The following is a 27,778-nucleotide window of genomic DNA, read 5'->3' as shown; positions in this document are numbered from 1 at the left end:
TAAAGCAATCTTGCATCGTCTTAACCTGAATGGACGCCACACGGCATTGCCGGACTCCTTACAGCGTGGAGAGTTCATCTGCTCAGTCTGTCCTCCGACTTTTTGAACGCGACCCTAGATCATCCCTGAAATTATCAGCATGTTACCTGTGTTCTTCACCAACGCACCTTGTCATGAGAGTGGACTTGTTTAAACCATGGCTTATGCCCCCATGCCCTCCTGAGAAGCAATGAATAGTTTTGGCTTTCCACTTAAGAAGTTAAACAAAGTTAAAGTTATAAGTTTAACTTTAGTTCAAGAAAGGTGAACAGTTTAATCCTAAATCAAGTAGAAAAAAAAAATGGATCAAAACCAGATCTTAAATAAATAAAATTTAACCTAGGAAAACATTAACTGAAAGAGATTAAAAGCCGAAGCTAAAATGGAAATGGTTTGCTACTTTATACAGTAAAAAGACAGCACAGGGCAGTACTGTAGAACGGCAGCAGGATTTTCTCCCACAAATCAGCTAAATTGAGGAGAGATGACTGAATCTGGGCAAGGAGTATGGACTTGCAAGATGGAGTGTTCGTAGCTGTGAAGGGAGGGAGACAAGCTTTGCAAAGGATACAGAGCAGATCTAAGCAGACCATTCCCAACCGTCCACACTGGGACAATTAAGGAACTCGTAAAAGTAATCATAATAGATTGTAAGGCAGGCAACAATAAATATCTCTGGACTCATCTTAAAATAACAAATGGGAAGTACTTAGTGCTCCAGTTGGCAGCATGAACCTGGGAGAGCAGGGCCACCTGGGAGAGCAGGGCCACACATGAGGCCGACTAAAGTCTTACGCAATAGTCAGCTTTAGTCAGCGCATTGGGCCACCTGTGCTCTGAGGGCTAAGGAGGATCACATGAGTAAGGTGTTCAGTCACAAAGACAACACACATGTGGCCAAAAATCTGTTTTTCCAAAGGTAATATGAATGATAACAGCATAAGTCAATGCAATCTATCTGTTACACCTGGGTGGAGCACAAAAGGAAGGAAGGAAGGAAGGAAGGAAGGAAGGAAGGAAGGAAGGAAGGGAAAGAAGGACCCATGAAAGGAATGAAGGCAGGAAGGAGGGAGGTTTGGAGGTTCTCATTTAATTTCAAAGAATGTGTGACCTTGAGTTGTAGAGAAAAACGGTCATGCAAAAAATATTAAATTTCTTTGTATGTCAGAAACATGAGGTGTGTGACAAGACTTCTGTGCAAGACACGCTAGGTGAATGTGAATGCATGTGTGCATGTGTGTGTGCGTGTGTGTGCACGTGTGTGTGTAGATCTACTTTGGGAGATCATGTGTTTGTTTTCATCTGAAGCAGTCCTATTTAGATACAGTGGCTCATATCTGTAATCCCAGCGCCCAGAAAACAGCAGAAAGGACCATAGTGCAGCCAAGGGCACACAGGGGGACTATGTTTAATCCAGAAACAAAGGAAAGGAGGGAGCAGAAGACCTCCTAGGCTTTGGGAGTTCCAATGAGTTCTGATCTAAAGCACGAAGGTTGGCAGGGGTTCCTATCATGTGACACTGTTCTGCCAGCAGCTGTCAAGAAGCAAAAGGGACTTGGAGGATTGCAGCAGGTGCTAATTTACAAGGGGACCCTGGAGAATAATGTGTGCTTAGAATTGTAAGAAACTTCAAGTTCCTTCAGAGAAAATGCTTTCTATTCTCGAGAATTCTCTCTTGAGGCTGAGGGCTGCACTGTTGGCTGCCTTAGGAGTCCTTACCTCTGCGTATGGCCTGAGTGTTGTCATCACCACGCTCAAGAGCAAAACCTGTTCTCTCCACACACTGCCCGGCTTCGATGCGAACCCTCCAGAGGCTGTCCCATCCCATGTGAAGTGTGTTTGGGAAGAGGAGCCCTGGGTTTGCCAGCAGCCTCTGTGCTTACGGGCTGGATGTGGCCTGTAGCTATAATTACTCAACATTTCCAAAGACTTCTCATGCTTTTTAAAACGTGTCTAATTTATCTCTTAAATTAAAATATAATTGCATCATTTTGCCCTTTGCCTTTCTTCCCTCCAAGCCCTCCATGTTCCTTCTCACTCCTTTTCAAACTCATGGCCTCTTTTATGTTAATTAAAGTTATTGTTACCTATAAGTATAAATACATAAATATATAGATCCAACCTGATGCGACTGTGTGCACGTGTGTGTGTGTGCACGTGTGTGTGTGTGTGCACGCAATTTCAGGGCTGACCACTTGATATTGGATAGCCACTTTGAGGACTCTTCCAGGAAAGACTCCCATTCTTTGCATTCCTTAGTTAACTGTACTTCTTTGTCTAGGGGAGGGTCCCATAAGATCTCTGCCATCCATGTTAGTATGTTTCCTGATTCTGTCCTTGTCCAGGTCTGGTTTGGGTATCCATATTGTTGTGGTATCACTGGTGACATCATTTCTACAGGATGCAATCTCAGGGCAGACTTTTCTGGTCCTCCGCTTATTAAGATCTTTGCATATCCTCTTGAGCAGCATCCGTGAACAGTAGGCCCAGGGCTGTGCTGTCAATCTCCCTGGGAGCTGGCTCCTCATGAGCAGCTGTCCTCTGTGTTTGACCAGTTGTGTTTCTGTGTGACAGTCTCCGTCTTGGGATCGCTAACATTCTTAACACTTCTATTTGTATATTATTTCCTCATATAAGAAAAGAATGGTTTTAAAATTCAAAAGCATAAATTCAAAGGTGAGCTACATGAAATGTATAAAGTTATTTAAATCATGTTGTTGATTCTTATAAATATTGGCAGCAATTCAGAAGCATCTGAGAGAAAACAGGGAGAGTTGTCCCAGCCAGACGCTTTTAGGGAAAAGACGATTCTGAAAGTGTAATCGCTTGTGTCGCTAAGGCCTACTCAATGGATTTAATTTCTGATGTCCTTTGTTTAAGTGATTTTTTTTTCTTTCTAATCCCAAGAACTAGTTACTTCAAAAGCACTGGCTATACAACAAAAGAGAGGGGGAAAGGGAGGGAGGAGGGAGGGAGGAAAGGAGGAAGGAAGGAAAACCTATCAGGAAAATCACTCCAATTTTCTTTCACTGTGTGTGTATTATGTGTGTTTATGTGTTATATGCATGTAAGTATTATATATGTGTATTATGCATTATGTGTATTATGTATGTGTATGTTATGTATGTGTGTATATTAGGTACATGTTTGTTATGTACATATGTTTGTGTATGTGTGCATAATATGTATCTGTTGGAGATACATGTATATCTATGTGTATACACGTATATGTGTATATGAATATGCATGTGGATGCATGTGCATGTACACATGTAAATTATGAGCCTGTGTAGAGCACGTACCTAAGACTTGAATTCATACTATGTTCACATTGCATATTTTCTGTGTAAGTATGTGTATGTGTGTGTAGAACACACGTAATGCTTAGATTTAGATTGCTTATTTTCAGGGATGCTTAAATTCACATAATTTCCTGACTATTTTCCATGCCTTAAGATATTTTACCCAAACATGAATTCAGTGGTGTGTGGTTTTTTCCATATTTAGGGGATATATTTTAAGAACCGTTTTGGCAGCGTAGATAGTTCCCACTTCCTCAAACTTACAGATGATCACCACTTCATAATTTAAGAGATCTGTGTTTCCAGTAAAATATAGTTACCGTCTTTCTTTCCTCCGTGAGGGAAATAGAGTAAGTTTAGCTGGAGTCTAATGCAGGTGTTGACAGAGCCCTGTCTATACTGCAGCCATTCAGTTCCAATACTTTTAGGCTTGTAATTAAAGCCTCAGCCACAGCTTTGTGCTCTGAGATGGAGTCACTGGTCTGTACATCCGAGGCATCCCTAGAAACCTAATCCTGGGAAGGGCTGAGAAAATCAGGCATCCACAATTGGGACTGAGAAAGACGTGTGCCACTCTGCCTGGTAAGACTTCAGCTGTGCACCTGGAACCCAGCCTGAGGTCAGTACATATGTGTGAGTCTGTGGGGGTCTTACCTCTTCAAACCACCGCTATACACACACACACACACCACACACACACACACACACACACACACCCCACACACACCCCCACACACACACACAGACACACACACACAGACACACACACGACACACACACGTGAAGGCAAATGCGGGTAAAGCAGTCCCACACTAGCTCAGAGTTGAGTATAATAAGAAGTTCTTTATTTAGAGGAAACTCATAAATAACAGTCCTCTGCATGAACGGGGAACAGGAACAGAATCCAGCACTCAGGTGTGGTGGGGGAAATGTCAGGGTCCAGTGCTAGCCCAGACCCTCATTTATTTCTCTACCAGACCCCAACATAAACTATCTCTCTCTGGACCAGCATGGAGGAGGCTGGAATAAAGACACGACTCACATGGTTTAATCAGGAGGGAGACTGTCAGAGATCCTTCTTGATATCCTGAGTTCACATCCTGAAGAATTCCTCTCGTTTATTCTCCAAACAGTCTTTATACTAAAACTTAATTTCGGGGAAATACATTAGCATTTTGTCTCCCAGGTAACCAGGTGAATGGCTTTTAGTCAGGTCCACAACTACCTGTCTGCTATGTATGCTAGCTGTCACGTAGGCTTGAATCAGCATCTCTATCAGGCATCCTCCAAATTACAAAGAAAGAAGCAAAACAACATCCTGACCCTTTGTTAGGGCAGTGACAGCCTGTCTGCAGGGCTACGTGGCTGCTTTGAATGGGGCCTATGGCTTTAGAGCCTGGATGCCACATCATGTAGAAATATGGGCCTACAGGGGGAGAGAGAGAGAGAGTGGGAAGGGACGGGCACACACCTTTTTGGTACCCAAGGCCATGCCCAACCTGGTCCAGCCTCTCAAAACCATTGGGAGAAAGAGGGTCCCATCACACATGCATTTACACATACATAGAGATTGCCAAATTGAACTTGAGGCAAGTTGATGGGCATGGGTCAGAAGTGGAGCAAGGACTGGTCAGCATCATGGTCACAGTGGGTCCTTGGCCAAGGAAAGTGGACACTTTGCTGTGGGTACTTTTCTAAACCAGGCGTGGCTCCTGCACGTTGTAGCAATCACACTACAACAGCTTTAAAGTGGTGCTAAAATGTCTGCAAGTGTTTGTGCCTTCTTCTTTCCATGAAGAGGCTGAGGTAGAATTTACAACAGTCGATTTAGAGATTATCGTAAGTTTTTAGAATAGTGATGATGTAAATGTAGGACCAAATTTAACCTCCACTATCCACTTCAGGTGTTCCTAGAAACCTCTACTTGGGAAACAAAATTCTGTAGAAGGAGATACGATTTCGCTGTTAAGGGTACTTAGTCCTCTTCCAGAGGACCAGAGTTCAGTTCCCAGAATCCATGTTGAGCAGCTAACAACTGCCTGTTTCTCCAGCTTCAGTGGCTCTGACGCCCTTTTCTAGCCTCCTGGGTGAGGTGAACTTGTGTGCACAGATGCCCACCCATCCACACACATACACATAATTAAAAGTAAAATGCAAGATTGAAAAAGCAGATACTATGTATTAGAGAAATGGGTACACACTTTGGAATGGCCCACGAGACAAAAGCGCCTGATGGGATCATTACAAATGAGGTTCTGAGATCCATACACATTGTCCGCGTGGCTGTGTGTGGCTGAGGGCATTATTCTGCCACCAGTTCACCGGCAGCGCTTTGATATTTTTATTCTTAAGTTGTCTGTAGACAGTTCCATTTTGTAACCCGAGTTTCCCACCTTTGACCGGTGGTTCAGAGGCACCTGACAGCTGACATCACTCACTCTTACCTTCATGATAAAGTGAGTTGTGAACTATGACTGTTTTTCAAATTTCAGGTCATTTATGTGTCACTAAATCATGTGGCCACACAGGTGCCTAATCCAGGGGATGTCACATCTGAGAATCCTTCAAACACCAAAATAATTTGAGGACTCAGTGGTATGTTCTGGAAGAATGTGACCCCTAAAATTCACACCTTAGACTCCAACCACTCAAAGTCATGGGATAAGACTGTAAAAAATTTAGGGGAACACTTAGCTCATGAGGATAGTGGCACCAGGATTAAGATTGATGTCCATACAAATAGAGCTACCTAACCTCTTCTAACTTCTTAGGACATCTCTTTAAGCCATAGGGACCTCTCTGGATGTGGATGTGGTCTCTGCCTATGCCTTGATCTTGGAGTCAGCCTCCAGAGAGTGAGGCTCGGGTTCTCCCAGTGCTGGTAAACTTCTTGTCTCCTGTGTGACAGCCCAGATTCATACACTTGGGGCAGATTCTGTCTTTGGTGCAAATGACATCTCTCTGTATGTTATTTCTGAGGAGTTGGTGATCAGAGAGCAGCCCACGTTTGTTCATCATGGATGTTGCACAGGGAGATGCTCAGTAGAACATACCTCATAGTTAGTAGCTTTCCTGGGAGCAGATGGAGACGTGAGTTCCTGGCTTCAGTCCTAGAGAAGCAGATCTGGGTCATGGTCACCCTCAGGCATGGAGGATGGTACTTCCCACTCGATATGGAGCTCATCCAGGGGTCCTGAGGAGGCTGCATGTTAATAAATCAAACTGCATGAAGTCAGACATTCCTCTGCATTTATATTTACGGAAGCTTTCTTCTGTCTGGTAGCATTTTTTGGAAACCATACTGTAATGTCAGAGCACTGTAAAGATGAGCTCGCTGTGTGAGCTTAGGGTCATGAGACCAGCACTGCACCTTCCTCAACCCAGCGTGACATCCTGTCTCCACCCAGGACTCCACATCTTTGTTCCCTTTCCGATATTATATATATTACATCTGCCACATTTGGGTATTTTAATATTAATAGAAATATGGTGTTGAGTAATTTATATGTTAGCTGTTTTATCATGTTCAATGAAGACATAATGAAACTTGCTCCTTTTTAAATTATTTAATTTGGGAAGCTTAAGCCGGGCCCTGCCAAGCGAAAATCCCTGTGGCAGATTTTACGCACTTTATTCTCTGAATCAAAACCTCCAGAAGCCTTTTGCTGTTGGTGCTGATTAAGAAACGTTATCTCTACGTATCTCAGAATTCTGTGTAAAAGTAAACGCGAGTACCAATGGCCTTTTTGTGGGCATGGTGGAAATTTCTACTCCACATAATACATGCACCTGTGCACACACACACATACGAACATACACACGTGCACACATACTGACACTCACGTGTTCATGCACACACATGTGTACATACATGTACACACATATACACACATTCACACATATACACATATAGGAAGAGGGCCCGCTTGTCTGTCCCCGCCACCTGGCTAGCTTAGCTTTGAAATAACCACACAGAAACTATATTAATTAAATCACTGCTTGGCCCATTAGCTCTAGCATCTTATTGGCTAACTCTTGCATATTAATTTAACCCATCTCCATTAATCTGTGTATCACCACGAGGTTGTCACCATGAGGTCGTGGCCTACCAGCAAAGTTTTAGCATGTCTGTCTCTGGTGAGGGTGGCTTCATGGTGTCTCCCTGACTCTGCCCTTCTTCCTCCCAACATTCAGTTCCATCTTCCCCGCCTACCTAAGTTCTGCCCTATCACAGGCCAAGGAAGTTTCTTTATTCATTAATGCTAATCACAGCATACAGAGGGGAATCCCACATCACCTCCCCACCTCCCCTTTTCATAAGCACAATACACATGCACACACACTGACACACACACGTAGAGATATATACATGCACACATATGCACATGTACACACATGCATGTACACACATACACATGCACAGACTCTCACACGCATGCAAAGATATATATATATATATACAGACATTCACACGCATGTCCACACACATGCACATACATATCCACATGCACACTCATAGACATATGCAGAAATACACATACACATGCAAATACCGGCACACACATGCAGACATTCATACACATGTATATACATACACATACATACTCACATGCTCAAACACGTGCAGAGATACACATACACACAAACAGACATACACATGCAAATACAGGCACACACATGCAGACATTCATACACAGTACACACAGATGCTCTGCTGTATTCTCCGCCTTTCCATACCTTGAATATCTTGTCTTGTTCTCATGTCAATATGTTATGTCAGTTAAATCACTCACTAGCCATAACACAAGTCAGGAAGAACACAATGTCTGCTGTCACTCAGAAGCTGAAGGGGAGATTTAGGGAATGATGCATGAAAGAACCAGGGTGAGCAATGCTTGAGAAATCCGAGGGGTATCGCAGTTCAACTTGCACGGAACCCATGCAAAAGCAGAATGCTGGAATGTTTAGCAGACCTGTCCTTGTAGTCCCTCATGTAACACTTGAAGACTCTCAGTCATGCCTTTGAGAGGTTAAGAGCCATGGATCAGATGGAAATACACGCTATAGAGGAAATACGTATGTTTAGCCTCATTAAGTCAGTAAAGTTAACTGGTACCAAACAAAGTTTTCGTTATGCATTTTCTGCAGCTAGGAAGAAGCAGATATGTAATAAATCTGTAATTTGGGTTTCTACAAGGAACAAAGCAAGGAGCCACCAGATGATATCATCAGTCTGACTATCCAGTTATTGGTAGAAGTTCAGATAGATTTGCAAGGAAACATAAGTCAAAGTCAAGTGGCTATGAGAACATCCAATGTCCACATGCACAAAAGCTATCTGTAGGCTCTGGGTCTAGACTTGCTGCCTTAGGCCCAGTCTGTTTCTTCAGAATCAGCTACCATGGTCCTGTCACTGCTTCCCCAGTTCTACAGAACCCTGCATGGTGCCTCGTCCACAGTGAGACTGTGCCCACTTGTTTGCGATGATTTAACCAGTGAACCAAAATAGCGCCATAGAGAGGGATGTCAGCGCATCTCTAGGAAAAGAGTGTCCCACCGACACCTTTACAGACTGTGCCTCAAGCCCATCACCACCTCAGTCCTGCCTGCCCTGAGCATGGGAAGAAGATGATTTCCATCTTACCCTAGTGCCTCCCAGCATGGAGATATGTCTCAGGGCTCCATCACTGATAGAGTAACGAAGGGCATCCTGTAACGCAGCCAGAGAGGTCTTCAACCTCTCGACAGTGCGCCATAAAACACAACCCAAAGCTGATGCAGCCAGGTTGCCTGTGAGAGGAGAAAGGACAGCTGATTGATAGGTTATTTTCCCTGACCATCTGTGCAGAGGTTAATAGGTAGAGAAAATAAATTATGGTCAAATACTGTAGAGTTGCAATCAGTGAAGACATACAGTCGGCGGGACTGGAAGTCCCCACAGCCACTGCACACAGCAGGGCAGTCCCTGGAAGTGTGACTCAGTCTCCTTTCAAGGTGTGAGCATGCCTAACCTTAGTCCATCTTTCCCAGGTGTTCACACCAGGACGATCTCAGGTTGGGGATTGTGAGGACTGATTATCCCCAGGCTCACATTGGTCCCTAGCGTGTCACTGTCCCCCATTCCTGTAACTCCTGCCTTCCTCCTACAGATGCCGATCATGAGCATACATATATATTTTGTAATGTAGCTAAACTGTCCTGCAATGTGCAAGCCCATGACTCTCACCTGGTGTTGTTGGAACATCTATGCCTTCTCACCTGAGAACAGCAGGTGGGGAACACAAAAGGGACTCGAGGTACAGGTGAATTCAAGATCTGGGGATTGGACAATAAGAGTTACTTAAGTTGTTGCAGGGGAAATCTGTGGCCAGCCAGGGCAACTTAACAAAACCCTGACACATACTAAAATTTAAATAAAAGTGGTATATGTGTAGTTGGTAATGCATTTACCTAATATGTGGCAGACCATAGGTTCGATCCCTAACACTGCAAAAAGAAAATATGTAACACATTTTTTATTAAAATTTTTCCACAAATTGGAGACTGTGCTTAAATCAGAGGGTCTGGCCGAAACTGGGAAATATGGTTTCTGCATTTAACCATGGACAATCCTTGTGGAGCACTGATTTATTTCTTAGTATTTAATGCACTAAAGTACCACAAGTGATCTGCAGGCTATTCAATGTCAGGGCTTTTGACTGTGATGGACTAGATGAAGAACCTATGAAGCTGAAACATAGATCCTACTCCTGGGCTAGGCAGGTAGCTCTGGACCACAGCATGGAAGGAGACCTCAGAGGATGTGCCTTGTAAAAAAAGAGAATCACACACTACCTGGAAGGTATCATGAATACAGAGATGGTATCCCTGGGAACAACAGGGATGGGAGTGAAGGCCACAGAGGTAACAGGTTTTAAAGATGGAATCTACAGTCTTGTCAGTGGCCTTCGTGTTTGTGTTCAAGAAGGGCAGGATTTAAGAATGATTCCATGTCCAGGAATGAAGAAAGATGGCTCAGGGAGTAAAGGAACTTGCCATCCAGCCTGATGACCTGAGTTTGATCCCCAAGACCCCTCATGGTGGAAATGGTGCGAAGAGAAAACTTATTCACACTGGCTAACACACATATACATACATACAGAGAGAGAGAGAGAGAGAGAGAGAGAGAGAGAGAGAGAGAGAGATTGCTCCACTCCCCACAAGAAATAAGAAATATTTTTAAAATTATATATACATATATGTGTACACACACACACCCACACATCTATATAATTATTTCAACAATGTGTTTTGTAGAAACTTGAAGGACTGGCACAGTTTGCCACAAAAGTAAACACCAGTGGTAAATCTGTAAGAGAAGGGTCATGTGATCCTTGTAGAACATGTTAGCACTGGGGTTCCAGGAGACTCTGCCTGGGGAAACACACGTGTGTCCTTGTAGGACATGTTAGCATTGGGGTTCCTGGACACTCTGCCTGGGGAAGCACACGTGTGTCCTTGTAGGACACGTTAGCACTGGGGTTCGTGGACACCCTGCCCAGGGAAGCGCAGGAGCAGCTGGTCTGGAACTCAGCATCATATCTTCATGTGAAGGCAGCAGAAGCCAGCAGGAAATCAGATCAGCCCAGGAAACGTGGACTCTAAAAACAGAAAGAGCACTTGAAAAGTAAGCCAATTATAACCATCTTTAGGGAAGCAGGAGGCTGCACAGAGAGAGGAAAAGAAGCCAGGTTGAGGAGAAAACCAGAGCTTGTTGTGAAAGGCGGAGGGAAAAGCCTAGAGAATCCCCCTGGAGGCTGTATTTCTGGGAGGAGTTGTTAGCCAGTCAGACACGGTAGGCAAGGATGGAGAGAACCGCAAACCACATTCCTCCTGAAGGGTGAAGACCAGACTAAAATTTTGTGGTTTCTTTGTTTATGTGTGTAAATGTCATTGAGTGGAAAATTAAAATGGGAATAGGATATCCTTTTAAAAACTCCTCCAGCATTCAGTTACTGTGTGTGTGTGTGCGTGCGCGCGCATGCGCGCGCGCATGCGTGCGCATGCATGTGTGTACATGAGTGTGCCGTGGTGTGCGTTTGGAGCTCAGGGGACAACTTGGGGCTGTGGGTTTTCTTCTTTCACCATGTGTATTCCAGGTAAGGACCTCGGGTCTTCAGGCTTGGCAGCAAGGGCCCTTACCCTAAGCCGTAACTTTTAACCAAAGGAAGAACATGACACATACGTGCTGGTATCTGAAGAAGCCAGAGAGAGATCATACATTCAGGCCATCAGTGCATGACACTGAGGGACAGAGAATGTCAACTCCCCAATCCTTCAGTCTGTTTATAAATCTGTGTTTTCTCAAGGCAGGTATGGACTCTGATCAACCAAACATTCATTTAACAAAGTAAGCAGGCTGCTTTGGGGACAATAATTGAATGAATGACTAATGAGCAAGGGGCACCGGCTGGTTCCATGCAAGGCTTTAGTCAATAAACATTTACCGAGCACCTACGTGTGTTGCACACAAAGCCTCCCACAGAGGGCTTGCCTGCCTTCCGAGGATGTGCAGCACAAATGACACAGGACCAGGCTGCATTTCTGTACTGCATGACACCCTCCTCCCCTCTCTCCTCCCCCTTCTCCCCAGCTGTCCTCACCTCATGACCCCGTTCCCTGGCCTTTTCTCTGAAACACGTTCTCAATGGGCTTCCTTGTAAAACTATTTCTTTTAATTGGAGAGCCGACCTTTAATTATATTCCAACCATTCATTGATCCAAATGTCACTGCAGCTCGCTCCCCAGATAATCTTTAGTGTGTCTAAATTTCTTCTCACCTTTGCATTCAGCAGACGTCAGACTTACTAGAGGCATGCCACAGTGGCTCGGGGCTTTCGCCTCAAAGACAGTTTCGTTCCTTACTTATTTTCAGAAGACCACAGTCCAGGGGAATTTACCGTGTTTATTGTAGAGAGTCGGAAAGTCTAGCCAAAGGCGAGGGATAAAATTTTAAATGATGAACACTTGCATCACAAGGAGAGGATCATGGAGTACTATGCTATTCTTGGTACCCCAGTGTCCCCCTTCAGAATATTTAGAGAATTCCTCAAATTCATACTGGGAGATGGAAGTGCAAGGCCAGAAAAGAAGCCACCAAAATGACCATTCCATGATTAGGGGAAAGAAGCCACCAAAATGACCATACCATGGTTAAAGGAAAAGAAGCCACCAAAATGACCATCCCATGATTAAGGGGAAAGAAGCCACCAAAATGACCATCCCATGATTAGGGGAAAAGAAGCCACCAAAATGACCATTCCATGATTAGGGGAAAGAAGCCACCAAAATGACCATTCCACGATTAGGGGAAAGGTATTTTTGTTTGGTTTTGAGGTAGATTTTTTTTAATCCTTCTCTCTTACATCCCAACCACAGTTTTCCCTTCCTTCCATCCTCCCAGCCACCCCCTAACTCCTTTCTCCCCAAATCCACTCCTTCTCTTTTTTCCCTTCAGAAAAGAGTGAGGCTCCCAGGGGTACCAGCCAAACACGGCATAACGAGTTACAATAAGACTAGGCACATACCCTCATATCAAGGCTGGGCGAAGCAACCCAGTAGGAGGGAATGGGTCCTGAGAGCAGGCCGAAGAGTAGAGACAACTGTTGTGGGAGCTGCGGGCCTCTTCCCACAGCCCGGCTCCTGGCCGCTTGGCTAGCTTATACCCCGAAATAACAACACACAAACTGTATTCATTTAAACACTGCCTGGCCCATTATATCTAGCCTCTTCTAGGCTAATTCTCATGTATCAATTTAGCCCATTTCTAATATTCTGTGTAGCACCACTAGGTGCGCTTACCGGGAAAGATTCAGCATGTCTGACCTGGCGGCTTGTTTCATCACGTCTGGCTCTGAGAGGAGCTTCATGATTTCTGAGCTCACTTCTTCTTCCTCCCAGCATTCTGTTCTGTTTACTCCGCCTATCTAAATTCTGCCCAATCAGATGGGCCAAGGCAGTTTCTTTATTTAACCAATGACCTTCCTCCATCAGACAACCCTGCTCCCACTGTTAGAAGTCCCACGAGAACACCAAGCTACACAACCATAACGTATATGCAGAGGACCTAGCTCAGACCCATATAGGCTCTGTGAGCCCCTATGAGTCTTGCTTGCTTGATTCTGTGGGTAGTGCTGTCCTGGTGTCCTCGGCCTAGGGGGAAGGTTTTTTGTTGTGGATAAGAGAGAACAGCCAAGGGCAACTGGAAGAATCCAGGGCAGAGAGAATAGGAAGCAGACTGGACTTGGCCAGGGTTGTTTCTTGGTTTCAGAAAAAAATGGGAGAACAGCAAAGACTAGCCATTCTATAGAGATCAAACAGGTACCTGGGGGTAGGTTTATGAACCACAACAACCTGGGAGCTAGCAGAGTGGAGGGGGAGGTGAGAGGGGCCAGGATGCTAGTGTGGGCTTTGGAATGTGTAACAAGTACATGAGAGTAGAGGCTGCAGGAAATGGAGGCCAGTGTTGGCTTTGATATGCAGCCGCACATACATGCCAATGGAGAGCCATATGTTCCTGCTGCCAGAGACAAGCACACCGGCACTGGCTTCACAAGTTTCTAAGGAATGCTGGCTTTTACTTAACCACTGAAATCCTTCTGTAGTCCAGTTTGAAGTGAGGCCAGACTGTCACTTCTAGACATATGCACTTCCTGAGACCCAACGGGAGCCTATCTGTGTTAGGTAACTCAAGGGTGCGTGTGTGGCCAGCCCCACATCAGAGAGTCCTCTCCCTTTCCAGACCCATTCACCATGCAGTACTGACTGCTGGTTTCAGCCCTGCACCTTCTGCCCACAGCCTCCCTCCTCACGGCCTGGTACTTCAGTAAGCTCTGAAATAAGATGCCACAGCTCCTAGCTTCAGGTCAGGAGGGGCGGAGGTCAGGAGTGCCCTCATTCTCTGTATGTCTCCAGACCTGAAGTCTTCCTTCAATAACATGGTCGTTAATAACAGGCAGCTTTGTCATATAAACGTCACTGCATAGTCTAGACAGTTTAGTTTTGCTGATTTTTTCTTTATTGTTATGCCATCTCTCATAGTGGACACTTCCCTGCCTGCCACACTGGTTACCTTCCCCAGATGACAGAATATCCCCCAGAGCCGCTTAAGGGAGGAAGGGCTGGTTCTGAGGCGTGGTTTCAAGGGAGGCGGGGCTCCACCTAGGCCCCGCCCCCAGTTACTCACGTCCTCCAGTTAGGCCCCGCCCCCCAGTTACTAAGCCCCATCTCCTAAAAGCTCTGTGGTTTCCCAAGACAGCTGGGGACTAAGAATTCAAACACAGGCTGTGGGAGGGGGAACATTTCACCCACAGACCCTTCTGTGTGCCCCCATTTCCTTCCCTTTTACCTTTGTTTCTGACGCATGCCCCACATTTTAAAAGGATAGTTCACAGCCCATTGGAAGAACTGTTAGGTCTCAAACCGGTACACACTAAGGGGCTCCTTAGCATTTCAAGGAGGATGGTGGTCACTCTTTCAGCACTGCTGGTCCCTGGCAGACCCTGCCCCCTCACCCTGAACTCTCCAGCCCTTCCCTATAGAACTCAGTCATTTTGGTTATGACACTTTCTTGGCTTCCCACTCTCTTGGTCCCTGGCTTCTCGGCTTCCCCAACTCTCCCTTCTCCTCTTCCCCCTCTCATGCCCCATGGCTCAGCCTGCTGCTGAGGTCCAGTCTGAAGTCTTCCAGACCCTTCTTCCTCTTGAGCTGTCTTCCGCGTGGATAATCAGTCATCTCCATCCTTAGCCACGTCCTCCTTCCTTCTTATCTCTTTCCCACCCAAGCTCGTCAGGGGTTCCCTTCTAATTCTCCTTCCTCTCTATGATGTAACTCTTCCAGAGGGCTCTCCCAGCTTTTCCATTCACTGTCTGCTAGATCACTATGCTCACGCTGGCCCATACTGAGTTTTCTTCTTTGGTCTGGGACGTCACGTTTAGACCTCTGTCCTCACCGTCTGTAGGGCCACCCTCCCCTTACCACTATGGCAAACTGTCATGCTCAGGCTATTTGGGGATGTTCTTAGGATGGATGACTGGACATACTACTCACCCCAACCCCTTGGGATCCCAGGGACTGTTTTCTGTCTCTTACATGCTTCATTGTGGTATTTACCATGGCAACAAGGGCACACATAAGTATTTATGGTCTCCCCAAGTAGTAACCATTGACCTGAGTAGGTTCACAGAAGGAGCTATAAAACTCTGTTTCAGTATAACTCAACTGTTATAAATTTTTTAAACAGCCATAATAAAGGCTTTTAATTTTTATTGCCATGAAAAATTTGTGAGCATTAAATTCTCAAAGCACATTTTAATCATAATAAAAGTTCAGCACACAGTTCCTTAATGAATAAGTGGGCCACCCAACTCTATTACCAGCTGTATTATCTGCCAAAGATCTACAATCCAAAGGAAAGTTAAATGCTGCTAATTCTCTGTCTACTTTAATAATGGAAGCTATGGGCAGTGATTGCTGGGAATGAGAGACGTGAGAACCTGCTGCATTGAGGCCTCTGAGATCACTGTAAAGACCTCCCTGGCCCATTTCACCAGGCAGAGCTGGCAGCCACAGGGATCACTGGAGTGACCTCCCCATCCCTCACCAGGCAGGGCTGATTGCTGGCTTTGGTAGTGAATGTTCTGACAGCAGCCTCCTCCCTCATAGCCGGCCGGGGCCCTGGCATCTCTGCTGAGCCCTGAAAGATGTCCCCACTCAAAGATTATGAGATTTTAAAGTAAGGAGTCTTCTCATTTGGTCCTTTCTGTGTCTAAAACCTTCACTATGAGAGACTGCTTTCTTTAAAAGAGAAAAAAAGTCTGTTTTGTTTTTATTTGTTTATGTGTGTGTATGTGTATGTCTCTCTGTGTCTCTGTGTATGTCTGTGTGAGTTTGTATGTGTCTGTGTGTGTGTCGTGTGTGTGTGTGTAGGAAGATAGGAAATGCAGGTATACTGATCTCTTCATACATGTTTTTCAGCAATATCACACGTGTCAATTATATCTCCTGACAGTCTTGTGCTTGGATGAAGTCCAACTTTGTCCTGCTTTTTTATTGTTTTTATTGAGTTATATAATTTTCTCTGCTCCCTTCCTTCCTCCCCACTCCCCTTCTACTTTCTCCCATGATCCCCATGTTCCCAATTTACTCAGGAGATCTTGTCTTTTTCTACTTCCTATTTAAATCCAAGTTTATCTTTCTTTGGATCCTCTTTGTTGTCTACATCCTCTGGGATTGTGAATTGTAAGCTGGTTTTTCTTTACTTTATGTCTAAAAGTCACTTATGAGAGAGTACATATGATATTTGTCTTTCTGGGTTTGGGTGACCTCACTCAATATGATGTTTTCTAGTTCCATCCATTTGTCATTTTTTCCCCGCTGAGCAGTACTCCATTGTGTAAATGTACCACATTTTCTTTATTCATTCTTCAGTTGAGGGCCATTTAGGTTGTTTCTAGGTTCTGGCTATGACAAACAATGCTGCTGTGAACATACTTGAGTACATGTCCTTGTGGGTATGATTGAGCATCCTTTGGGTATATACCCAAAAGTGGTATTGCTGGATCTTGAGGTAGATTGTTTCCTAATTTTTTAAGAAATCGCCATACTGATATCCAAAGGGGCTGTACCAATTTGCATTCCCACCAGCAATGCAGGAGTGTTCCCTTTATCCCACATCCTTTCCAGTATAAATTGATATCAGTCTTTTTTATCTTGGCCATTCTGACCAATGTAAGATGGAATCTCAGAGTTGTTTTGATTTGCATTTCTCTGATGGCTAGGGATGTTGAGCATTTCCTTAAGTGTCTTTCACCCATTTTAGACTTATCTGTTGAGAGTTCTCTGTTTATATCTGTACCCCATTTTTAAAATTGGATTATTTGTTCTTTTGATTATCAGTTTCTTTTGTATGGAAAAGCAAAAAACCCAGGATAGCTAAAACCTTGTTCTGCTTTATATATGTGAGATATTTTGGTTTCTTTCCAATCCTGTGAAACTTTGTCATTGGTTTGTTGGTGTCTGCCAAATAATTTTCTGGGGTTATAATTTGGATTTTATTGATTCTGCAAGACAAGTTTGGAACAACTGTCATCTTGGCATTCCTACCCATTGCTATGGGCTCCCTCCCCAACTGTGCCTTGGGACGGCTTTCTTGGGAGTCTTCCATCTCTTCTTGTTCCATAAGCAGTTTTTAGGTTCATCATTTAACTAATTATTACCCTGGTGTCCTGAAAGCAACAGTAGCCCCCACGTCTGCAGAATACAGAAATGGAGAAAAGTTGTTTTCATGACGAACTTCCGGCCTGAGACCGAGACATTCACCCAGCAGGGCAGGCTCTTTTCTGTTCTGACTTTGGGACCTTCTCTGTGTAAAAGTTCCAGGCGGTGGTGGTGCACGCCTTTAATCCCAGCACTCGGGAGGCAGAGGCAGGCGGATCTCTGTGAGTTCGAGACCAGCCTGGTCTACAGAGCTAGTTCCAGGACAGGCTCCAAAGCCACAGAGAAACCCTGTCTCGAAAAAAACCAAAAAAAAAAAAAAAAAAAAAAAGTTCATTTTATTAGTGAGAAAATGCTGTTCTGTTCCACTTTTCACAGGGGTTCAGCTCTTATCCCTATTGTACGTCATATTCTGTTAGCTAAGGCATCCTGTGGAATTTTGGGAAAGAATAATGGGAAGGGACTGGGGCAGTCTGTTCTTCAGGGAACCTGTTTATTCATATCAGCTGTAAACCACGGCACAGCTGTTTATAATGCCCTTTTCCCCATGCCTCTGGATCTCTATCGGGGCATTAGTTTGTATCTTCCAGGGGCTAGAGAGATGCTGCACCGGTGAAGAACACTTTCCTTCCTTGCAGAGGATCCTGGTTGGTTTCCAGCATGCAACTCCAGTCCCAGGGAATTCAGCCCCTTTTCTGAACTCCAGCAGGGTTGAATGCACTCATGCACACATATACACAAACAAGCAGGCACGCATACATACATGTTTTGAAAAAAATCTTACAAAATAATAATTTGTTTTTTTTTCTCCATCTGGCCAGAACTTGACCAGTTCTACACACTTGAGGTTTCTTTCATAAAGACATTGATCTTCATCTTGGGGGCTCCAGCTTTCCCAGCTAATCCCCCAAACTGCCCCAGCTCTTAATATTATCTCTGTGGGCTAGGCTGTCATATATGGACTCAGAAAGGGGCACAAACATTTAGTCCATTGTGCAGGCACAGGACACCTTCTTAGATCCCTGCAGTCATAAAGCCTACATGCTATGGATTAAGAACAAGTAGTTCTTTTTCACACATCTCGAAGTCTACAGGCAAGGGAGTCTTTCAGCTCCCGAGAGAACTAGGTTTGCCTTGGCCTTAATATTAGTCCAAGCTCTGCTTCCCCATTTCCAGCTCTGTGTCCCACCAGGTTTCTGTCTCCATCCAAATGCCTCTTTTAAGGACTCTGGACACCTTGAAATAATGCCCCACGGTACCTGAGGCCACTTCCTCTAAACTAGCATGGTCTCCAATGACCGTCTTCCCAAATGAAGTAATTGAGATTAACGTTTCAAAATGTCATTCTGAGGGGGCATGAGAACAAACTCATAACAGGCATGAAGCTTTCTGGAGCTAGCCTTTCCATTTTCAGTAAATCTGTAATTATCTAAATATGAGAAGTTACCAAAAAGTTTAAGCATGTAGAAAGAAGTAGCATTTTATCATTGCAATTCCATTACATGACTTTTATTAAGCTTTCAATATTAGTGTGACAAGAAATTATTACTAAGTAAAACCTTGTACAAACACAGTTGTTGAGATTAAATTGTTACATAGCACAAGGCAATAAAATGTTTATTGGTCCATATGTCATCTGGCATGAACTAAAAAGAATCTCATTTAGAGGAAATGATATATGTGAGTCCCAACTCTCATACATCAAGAACAAAATTTAGGGCAAATTGGAAATTAAATGGCTTCCCAGTTTCAATAAATAGAGAGGAAATGTGCCCACGGCCTCCAGTGGGATCTGCCAAGCGTTCACTTGCACACTTGGCTTGAGGAGTCCCTGTTGATTTTGCACATATAAAATGTATCATCATCACTTTCCTAATTATAAAAAGCAACCATGATGTGATTAATTTATTTTCCAAAAGAAATTTCAAGATTTGCCTTGCAGTTTATGTTGTACAAATAAACATTTCTGTTGGTCCTAGGGGTTCGGCTCTCTAGTGGAGTTCGAACTTTGCAGGTAGAATGGCCTGGGCTGGGTGCCCGTGCTGCCAAGAAAAAGTATTTTACCCTGCAGCTTGTGATGGTTAATTTTAAAGGTCAGAGTCTGGAATGACCTGAGCTGGGAGTGTCAGTGAAGGACTGTGTGGGGGTTAGGTTTCCCCATCGATTGTCTACGTGAATTTTTCTTCACTGGGCGATGGAGGTGGGAAGACTCACCCTGAATGTCCGGGGCACTATCCCAGAGGCTGGTCCCTGCCCTGAACCAAAAGAGATGGATCTGAGCACACACCCGCCTTGCTGCCTTCTGACTGGATGTCATGTGACTGGCAGCTTCAAACTCCTTATTCCCCACCACGATGGCCTGTAACCTGGGACTGAGAGCTGAAATAAACCCTTTCTCCTGTAAGCCACTCCTGTCAGAGTATTTTGCTATTGCAGCAGGAGAGAAAGGAAGCCAAAGCTAGGAGTGTCTTAGCCTGGAAGGTTCTTCCCAAGTAAGATGGTCTGTGACCGGGGCTCTCAGAATGAGAAACGCAACATGTGGTTGTCAGGGGCAGGATGTGCTATAGGAGGCCGTTCCACACACAGGAGCTTGCATACATCCACAGTCACACACACACACACATACACACACACACACACATACCCGTGAACACACGTATATAAACATGCATGCACTTCTTCATGGCTGAGACCATTATAATATCACCACATGTAAATAGGTTCTCTTGCATGAAGAGGAAGTGTAGTTTCCTTCTACTTCTGCTTTCAAGTCCTTTTACACATACCCAGTTTCTAATCCACGTTTTCACCTCTTCATGTACATGATATATTTGTGATTTGGTGGTATTATTTTTTTAAGTTTAATAACTCCTCCCTTCCATTTTGTGTTGTCCCTATACTTTTGAGTATGGAATTATCCAGGGGGACCAGGATTGACCCACCAGGAACCACATCCTTAAAGAAAACTGACTCTCCATCCCCCAGAATTCATCAGGTGTCAATAGCTCCTCAGCTGTGGGATGGGGGCCAGCCCCTTCCATGCTGGGCTCCTGACTGGCTTGATCCTATTTGGTAAAACTGTGAGCTCATGAACACAGCAGCTCTGTCATGCCCAGCAGATACTGTTTTGCCCTGGTCTTCCCCTCCTCTGGCTCCTTCAATCCTTCAGCCCTTTCTCCCTCAGTGTTCACTGAGCACTGGGCACAGGTGGGATGTATCTGACCTGTCTGTGGCTGAACCTCCACGGTCGTTTGTTCTCTGCACTTTGCTCACCATCCACGGCACAAAGAAACTTCCCTGACGAGGGCAGAGAGCTGCCCTAATCCCAACTCATGATTGCTCTGCCTCTGACTCTGTGGCAACTACTCGGGCTGCCTGGGAGACCCTGGGTTTTTTAAATAGAGGCTAGCCATCAGTTGTTTTAAAATACTCTTTAACGTTTGCGAAATGTGTAGAAATTCTTGAAACTTCTCTTTTTTATATTTAAAGGTAAATTCAGGCTTCTCTACACTTTCTATTTGAAAAGTTTAGCTTAAAATCTTCAACTTCTCATTTCTTTTCCCTTGTAATAAAAAAGTTCTTCACATAGTCAAATGTGCACTCTGACTCCTACAAAGTTAGCCTTGTGTTTGATGCTGTCTTCTTGGTCCCACACAGAAAGGCTGGGACCACATAACAAACACATCCACACCTCTCATGATCATATCCTCTGCTGAAGGCTGCATCCATGAGCACAGTGATGGGAAAGTGTGAGCCACATAAACCCTTTCCTCCCCAGCTTGCCTTCGATTGTGGTGTTTCATTATATGCAATAGCAGACCTAACTAAGACACTGGCTGTACCGTCTCCTTCATCCTGAAGCCTGTTGTCTAATTCTCTATGAAAGATTCGAATCTTTGTTTGTATATCAACCTAGTAGGCAGAGAGCCGTGAACTTATGAAAAGCAAACATCCTAAACTCGGCCTATGTTTCTTTCCCTGTTGCCCTGTGTGATAAGTGTCCGAAAAAAAAGCCACCTAAGGGGAGAAGGGTTTGTTCCAGTTCACAGCTCTGTGTAGGAGACCCTCGTGGTTCATCCTCAGTCCCTCTGCAGCATCTGAGAACCAGAATCCCTATTAATCATTTTAACTAGGAACACTGAATATAAACAACTATTAGCTACTGAGAGGAAATAAGCTTCGAACTAGAGAACACTGGCAAGGACAGAAATAGATGCAAGAAACAGATCCTCCTTCTGGGGTAGAAGGATGGAGGCTCAAGTCATGGCGTTGGAAGAATGAGGGCAGCTAGGGCTGCTACCCCACACTTGGGTCACACAGCGCAGTGAGGACCATTTCTGTGGCCAGTTTCCAAGGGTCAAAGGAAATCTTCCACTCTGTCTGCATAAACGTTGGAGCACAGCTGCACACAGAGATGCCATGATGGTTTAGTTCTCTGAAGCTCCCGGATCTAGAATAGCGTGTTTCAAGAAGTCAATGCTTGACAACCACAGGTTGCTTCTTTCTAGAAAACAGGTTTCTTGCAAAACCAAAAGCAAGCAGGAACTGTCAACACAGACACTGGGTCAACACACTATGAGGACAGTACCCTGGTGCATTCCCGAGGAGGACAAAGTCTAATGAAATAGATGTGGGGATGATCAAGCCAAGCTCGACTTGCTCCCCGAGACCCCACATGTAGACTTCCTTGTGGCTTGGGCACTTCAAGAAGACATACACTTCCAGTACCAGTGCAGGTCTATGATATTGCAAGACTCAGTGGGACATTTTGCAACCTGGACTGTCCACAAATTATTTAATGTATTTGTCTAAAAAAAACAGTGTTGTGGTTTCCTCCATCATCCCTCAGCAATGTTCTTTATTTTTGTTTGTTTTCTTGCAGGCTGGAGCCAATGTCCTTCTACAGGATGTGAATGGGAACATCCCGTTAGATTATGCCGTCGAGGGGACCGAATCTAGTGCTATCCTGCTGGCCTACTTGGATGAAAACGGTAGCGCAAAGCTTCCTTTAAATAACTCCGCCGAGAGAAATGCATTGGGAGAACTGTAAATGTGGATTATTCTTAGAAAAATGCTCGCATTGTTTCAGACGGTGCGGTCTCCCTTGAGGATGTAACATAAGGCGGTTTTCTGCCTTCCTTTATTGCTTGCCACTTTTGCAAACTGGCAGGCACCTGGAGGGGGACAGTGGAGGAAGCACCAAGCAGATGCCTGGGGTCCGTAATTGGTGGGATGGGTTTGTAATTATGAACCCTCCTCCCTGGGGATAGGAAGGGAATTGAACCGTGCAATTGAATTCTGAGCTAATGAGAGCAAGGTCACCTTGAGTGTATCCTCTCAGGGCCATGTGATCCCCACAGGAACTGTAAGCCAGCTCAGTGAAGACAGGGCAGCGTGTGTACATCCCAGACTTCACAGTGGCACTTAGAAGCAAAAGCACCATGAAAAGAAAGCCAGGATCAAAGAGAGGGCTGGCCTGAGGAAATGGGGCTGAGCCCCTGGCCATCACTCACGAGGGCACTAATGGCACAGCCCCAGCAGGAAGCAGTGAGTCAGGAGCTCTGCCAGGGGTGAGTGGGAGCCAAGGCTGCACCTGGTGATAAGGAGGGCAAATCCTGACCCTCCTCTTCCTGGAAGATTAAAAATAGATAACAAGCTGGGCATTCTAGCCCCTCGGAGGATTTGCTGACCAAAGATAATGTTCTGGAATACGGGGAGCCCCTGGAAGCTGGAGATGCTCCTTTCTCTTCTTTGGAAAAGCACTTACCTCATTGCCAACACGTTTGGCCTCCTCCAGCTCATTTGTCTTGAGAGGTTTATTTTGAGGATGCATAGAATAATAATTAGTGCTTAGCAACCCTGATTTTTAAATGAGAACTAGTCTCATTAATTTAGAAAGTAAGGTAGGCGTGATTGCCCCCCAGCTGAAGGCCACCAAGGCAAGGCTAGGGCAGATGCAGGCTTTGGGAGAGGCAAGAAGCATCGTGAACTGCCCACTCAGAATCTGTGGGGCACAGTATTCAGTAGCCTTCCCTCCAGACCCTCCAGAGTCCCATGCAGAGGGAGTCCCCTGCTGGCTTCAGGTCCCACGGGCGTGATTCTCGAAGCGATTTAGATTTCCTAGTAGGCCGTTCAGAACACAGACCTTCAGTGTGCTTCCCAGGCAGGACGGAGTTCTGAGTTTGTATGAACAATGTGGCGGAGCCTGAGGTTCACAACCTTGTACTGCTGAAAAGTGGCCCAGGAACACTACTTATGGTGATGTGTTCTTGTCACCAACATAATAATTGTGACTAGATTAACTCAGCGAACTGGCCTGCGCTGGTTCACCTGATGTGGGGACCTCCACACCCATCAACGTGTACCTGTTCTGTGTGCAGCATTTTGTGTGTACGCAGCACCACAAGAGAGTGATTTAGTGACTCTCCTAACAATGGCCGCACAAGGGAGCAAAGGCAATATCAGCGGTCACATCAACACGTACCGGCAATATTCGCAGGATCCCACCAGAGAACTAAGGCAGCTAAGGACTTCAGGGAAGATAGTTGGCTTTGCCCAGGGAGGAGCTCCACTGTTGTCCAGCACAACCACAGACACACAGACAACAAAAGCGTGCTCAACAGGTTTTGTGTGTCTACATGTATGAGTACACACACATATATGTAACAATAATGATACAATAGAGGCTATTAACTTGTATATGGGAGGGATTTAAATGAGAGTAGCTGGAAGGAGGAGGGGGAGGAAAAGATTTTATAAATTTCAATATATACCCCCCATAAAAGGTGGTTTAAAAAGATAAACCATGGGCCCTGATGAGATTGTTCAGCGATGAAGGGCATGTGTTGCTCTTACAGAGGGCCTGAATTGGATTCCCAGCACACATGTTGGCCCACAAACATTGGTAAATCTAGTCCCAGGGGCTCTGATGCCCTCTTCTGGCCTCTATGGCCACTGCGTACATGTGCACATACACACATGCAGGCAAATGCAAATCACCCTACACACATTAAAAAAAAAAATAAATGAGCTTTTAAGCCGAGTGGAGGTGGTGCATGCCTTTAATCCCAGTACTCGGGGGGCAGAGGCAGACGGATCTCTGTGAGTTGGAGGCCAGCCTGGTCTACAGAGTGAGTTCCAGGACAGGCTGCCATGGCTACAGAAAAATCCTGTCTTGAAAAACTAAAACAGAAAAAAATAAATAAATGAATTTTTAAAAATATAAAGCACAGGTTAGGGTGTAGCTCAGTTAGTGGAATATTGGCTCAGGGCCCAGCACCAGGTAACTAAGTGTGGCAGAGCACACCTGCCATCTTTCACTTGCCAGTGGTGGCAGGAGTCCTGAGGCATGGACCTTGGGGCACAAGAAACCATTTTTCTAAAATAAAAGAAATTAGCGAGTGAAACAAATAAGAAAATACAAAAAAAAAATAAGTCAAATGGAACTCTAAAAGCTGAAGGACTGGGCCGTCTCTCTCAGCCAGGGACTCCTTTCTAGAAGTTATCTTTCCCCCTCTCGGTCCCTCCTAAGGCCACCAAACAAACCTCATCTCCATCCGCAAATGTGTTCACATCACTAACAGGCTTCCACCCCACCAAGGCATTTCGTTTCATAGAAAAGCTTGGTTTGGCAAAATCAATGTTTCCCATTGTATGTAAAAAAAAAAAAAACCAAAACAAAAGCAAAAGCAGCTCTCTTCATGTGGGAGGTGGATGAAAATATTGGAAAGGAGAAACCAGAACTAGTCCCTGGCTCTGCTTGGGAGAAAAGCTGTCACGGCTCTGGCTGTCACCACCAGTTTGTAAAATGCAGGTTTGCTGGAACAAACTCCATTTCATATCTCTCCAGCTTTTAATTCTGCTTTCCACCTGTCAGTGCTGCTGCTGCTGCTGCGGCCCCCCCACCCTCCTGCACAGCTGCTGCTGCCCCTGTCCGACAGAATCCCTCCTGCTTCTCAGTGTCACCTCCCCTGCCCCTGGTAAACACTGTCTAGCTCCATTTATTCCTGGTCCCCTCACTGGTGCACTGTGAGAGTTATCTGCTGGGACAAGATGGGCCTATGCCATCAGAAATTTCTAATCGGCGAGGGTGACATTTTGGCTCTTACTTGCCTCTTGTCACGACGCTACCCTTCGCAGGTGCTTGCAACCCTGGGGTGCTCCGGTCTCTGCAAAATCTTGTTTCAAATCCGATACTAATCACGCTTTCACATCAGGGCGCAGGGGGCAGAGGGGGCAGGAGGCATGGCGAACAAGTTGATTACATAGAAAGTCTCTGCTGCAAGTTCTAATTGTGCCGTCACCAGCGACTTATGCTGTAAACCTGGCCACAGCAATTAACCTCGGCTCGGTGCCTTCAGTTCCAGGGCTGTGAAATGAGACCAGCGCTGGGGCTGATTGAGCGTTTGATGAATACCTCATCTCCGCACAAGGCAAAACAGCTGGGCATGCAAGGAAAGCAATCAGTTCTAAAATGATCCTCTAAGGGAAGGAAGAGCCCAGGGGAGAGAGAGCTCAATGTGGCCAGGACAGAAAATAGGCATGAAAAATGTCTGCATTTGTGTGTGTGTGTGTGTGTGTGTGTGTGCGTGCACATGTGTGCGTGTTATCTAGTTATCTACTCATTTATTTAGCTACCTATATCTCTATCCATACTTGCAAGTATGTATGTATCGATCCATCTACCCATTCACCTTCCTATCTAAGCATTCTTTCATTCAGTCACCTGTGTATACATGTGTGTATACATCTGGATAGGTGGCTCTATCAACTGTCTATCCATTATCTATCATCTATCATCCTATCATCTAGCTATCATCTACCTACCATCCTATAATCAATCTATCTATCAATCTATCTATTATCTATCATCTACCTATCATTCTATCATCTATCATCTATTATCTATCTATCATCTATCTATCATCCTATAATCTATCAATCTATTTATCTATCATCTATCTATCATCCTATAATCTATCAATCTATTTATCTATCATCTATCTATCTATCTATCATCTATCGATCTATCATCTATCTATCTACTATCTATCTATCTATCTATCTATCTATCTATCTATCTATCTACTATCTATCTATCATCTATCTATCTACTATCTATCTATCATCTATCTATCTATCTATCTATCTATCTATCTATCTACTATCTATCTATCATCTATCTATGATCTATCTATCTATCATCTATCTATCATCTATCTATCTATCATCTATCTATCTATCTATCTATCTATCTATCTACCTATCTACCTATCATCCTATCATATATCCATCTGTCTATCCACTTATCTACCGTCCTAACCATCTATCATCATCTTCATTATCATCATCTATCATGTTTTTTCGTCATACTTCACCTACTCTCCTTTCTCTTCCCCTCCCCTCTTTCAGGAACTAGTTGCTTGTCTGCTTTGTTTCTCTGTCATCCGATGCTCAACTTCCTACCCACTGAGGATGCCCCCGTAGTATTTGACCCTGGTTTCCTGAACTTTCTTTCCAGATTCATGTCTCTGTTCTTTGAACTCATCTTTCTGTGACCTTGCATGATGTGGGCACACTGGCAAAGTCTCCCCTCAAGTGCCCTTTCCATGATTTCCTCCCTCCTATTGAAGCTTCCTCCTGTGATGCCTTGGGGACCCACACTCACAGTCTTGGCTCCCCACATGTTAACTGTGCCTGGGTTTTGTCCTTGAGAAGCATCCTTCTGAGACAGGGCAACATGGGTGCTGGATGAGCTCACTGTTTGCATGCTCCCAAAGTCACTGCTGTGGCCCAAGTGCCCTCTGACACCTTCAGTCCTGCGTGTTGGTTCCTTATACCTCTTGAGTTGGAGATCAGAGGGTTTGAAATAACTTGTTCCCTGTGAAGACATCACTCTCCCTCGGTGGCCCTTATTTACCCTTACAGTGAGGATATGAGCATCCGCATGTCATTTCATCCTTGCCACAAAGTCTTATGGCACCTGCTTCCTTGACACCTCTAGACTGTCCATACGTTCACTGACCACACTGTTTAAACAGTGCCTTAGTTCAAACCCTGATCTTTCTAATATGTGTTACTGCAGTAGCTTCTAAGCCTGGTCCAGGCTTGTCCCTTCCCCTTCCTCCTTTAGATGACCCCCAATAGACTAAGCTCAGCAATTTCCTGTAGTTTTCTTTTGCTTA

At 44.8% G+C, this 27,778-nt stretch overlaps 1 protein-coding gene across 2 annotated transcripts in view; it reads left to right on the top strand.

The window, feature by feature from the left end:
• The window catches only part of Myo16 (myosin XVI), a 427,263-nt gene that overhangs the window by 142,343 nt on the left and 257,142 nt on the right, over positions 1–27,778 (top strand). For both annotated transcript variants that reach the window (XM_041673988.1, XM_041673987.1), the window contains exon 5: positions 22,477–22,585. In XM_041673988.1, coding sequence (XP_041529922.1) covers positions 22,477–22,585 — 109 coding nt within the window. The remainder of the gene's footprint in view (positions 1–22,476; positions 22,586–27,778) is intronic.

Source organism: Microtus oregoni, unplaced genomic scaffold, assembly GCF_018167655.1.
Source record: "Microtus oregoni isolate MIOR12 unplaced genomic scaffold, Mior012 000024F_ref0000369, whole genome shotgun sequence".
Classification (NCBI taxonomy): Eukaryota; Metazoa; Chordata; class Mammalia; order Rodentia; family Cricetidae; genus Microtus; species Microtus oregoni.
The sequence above is the reverse complement of the archived record's forward strand: the minus strand, read 5'-3'. Positions and strand labels throughout refer to the sequence as shown.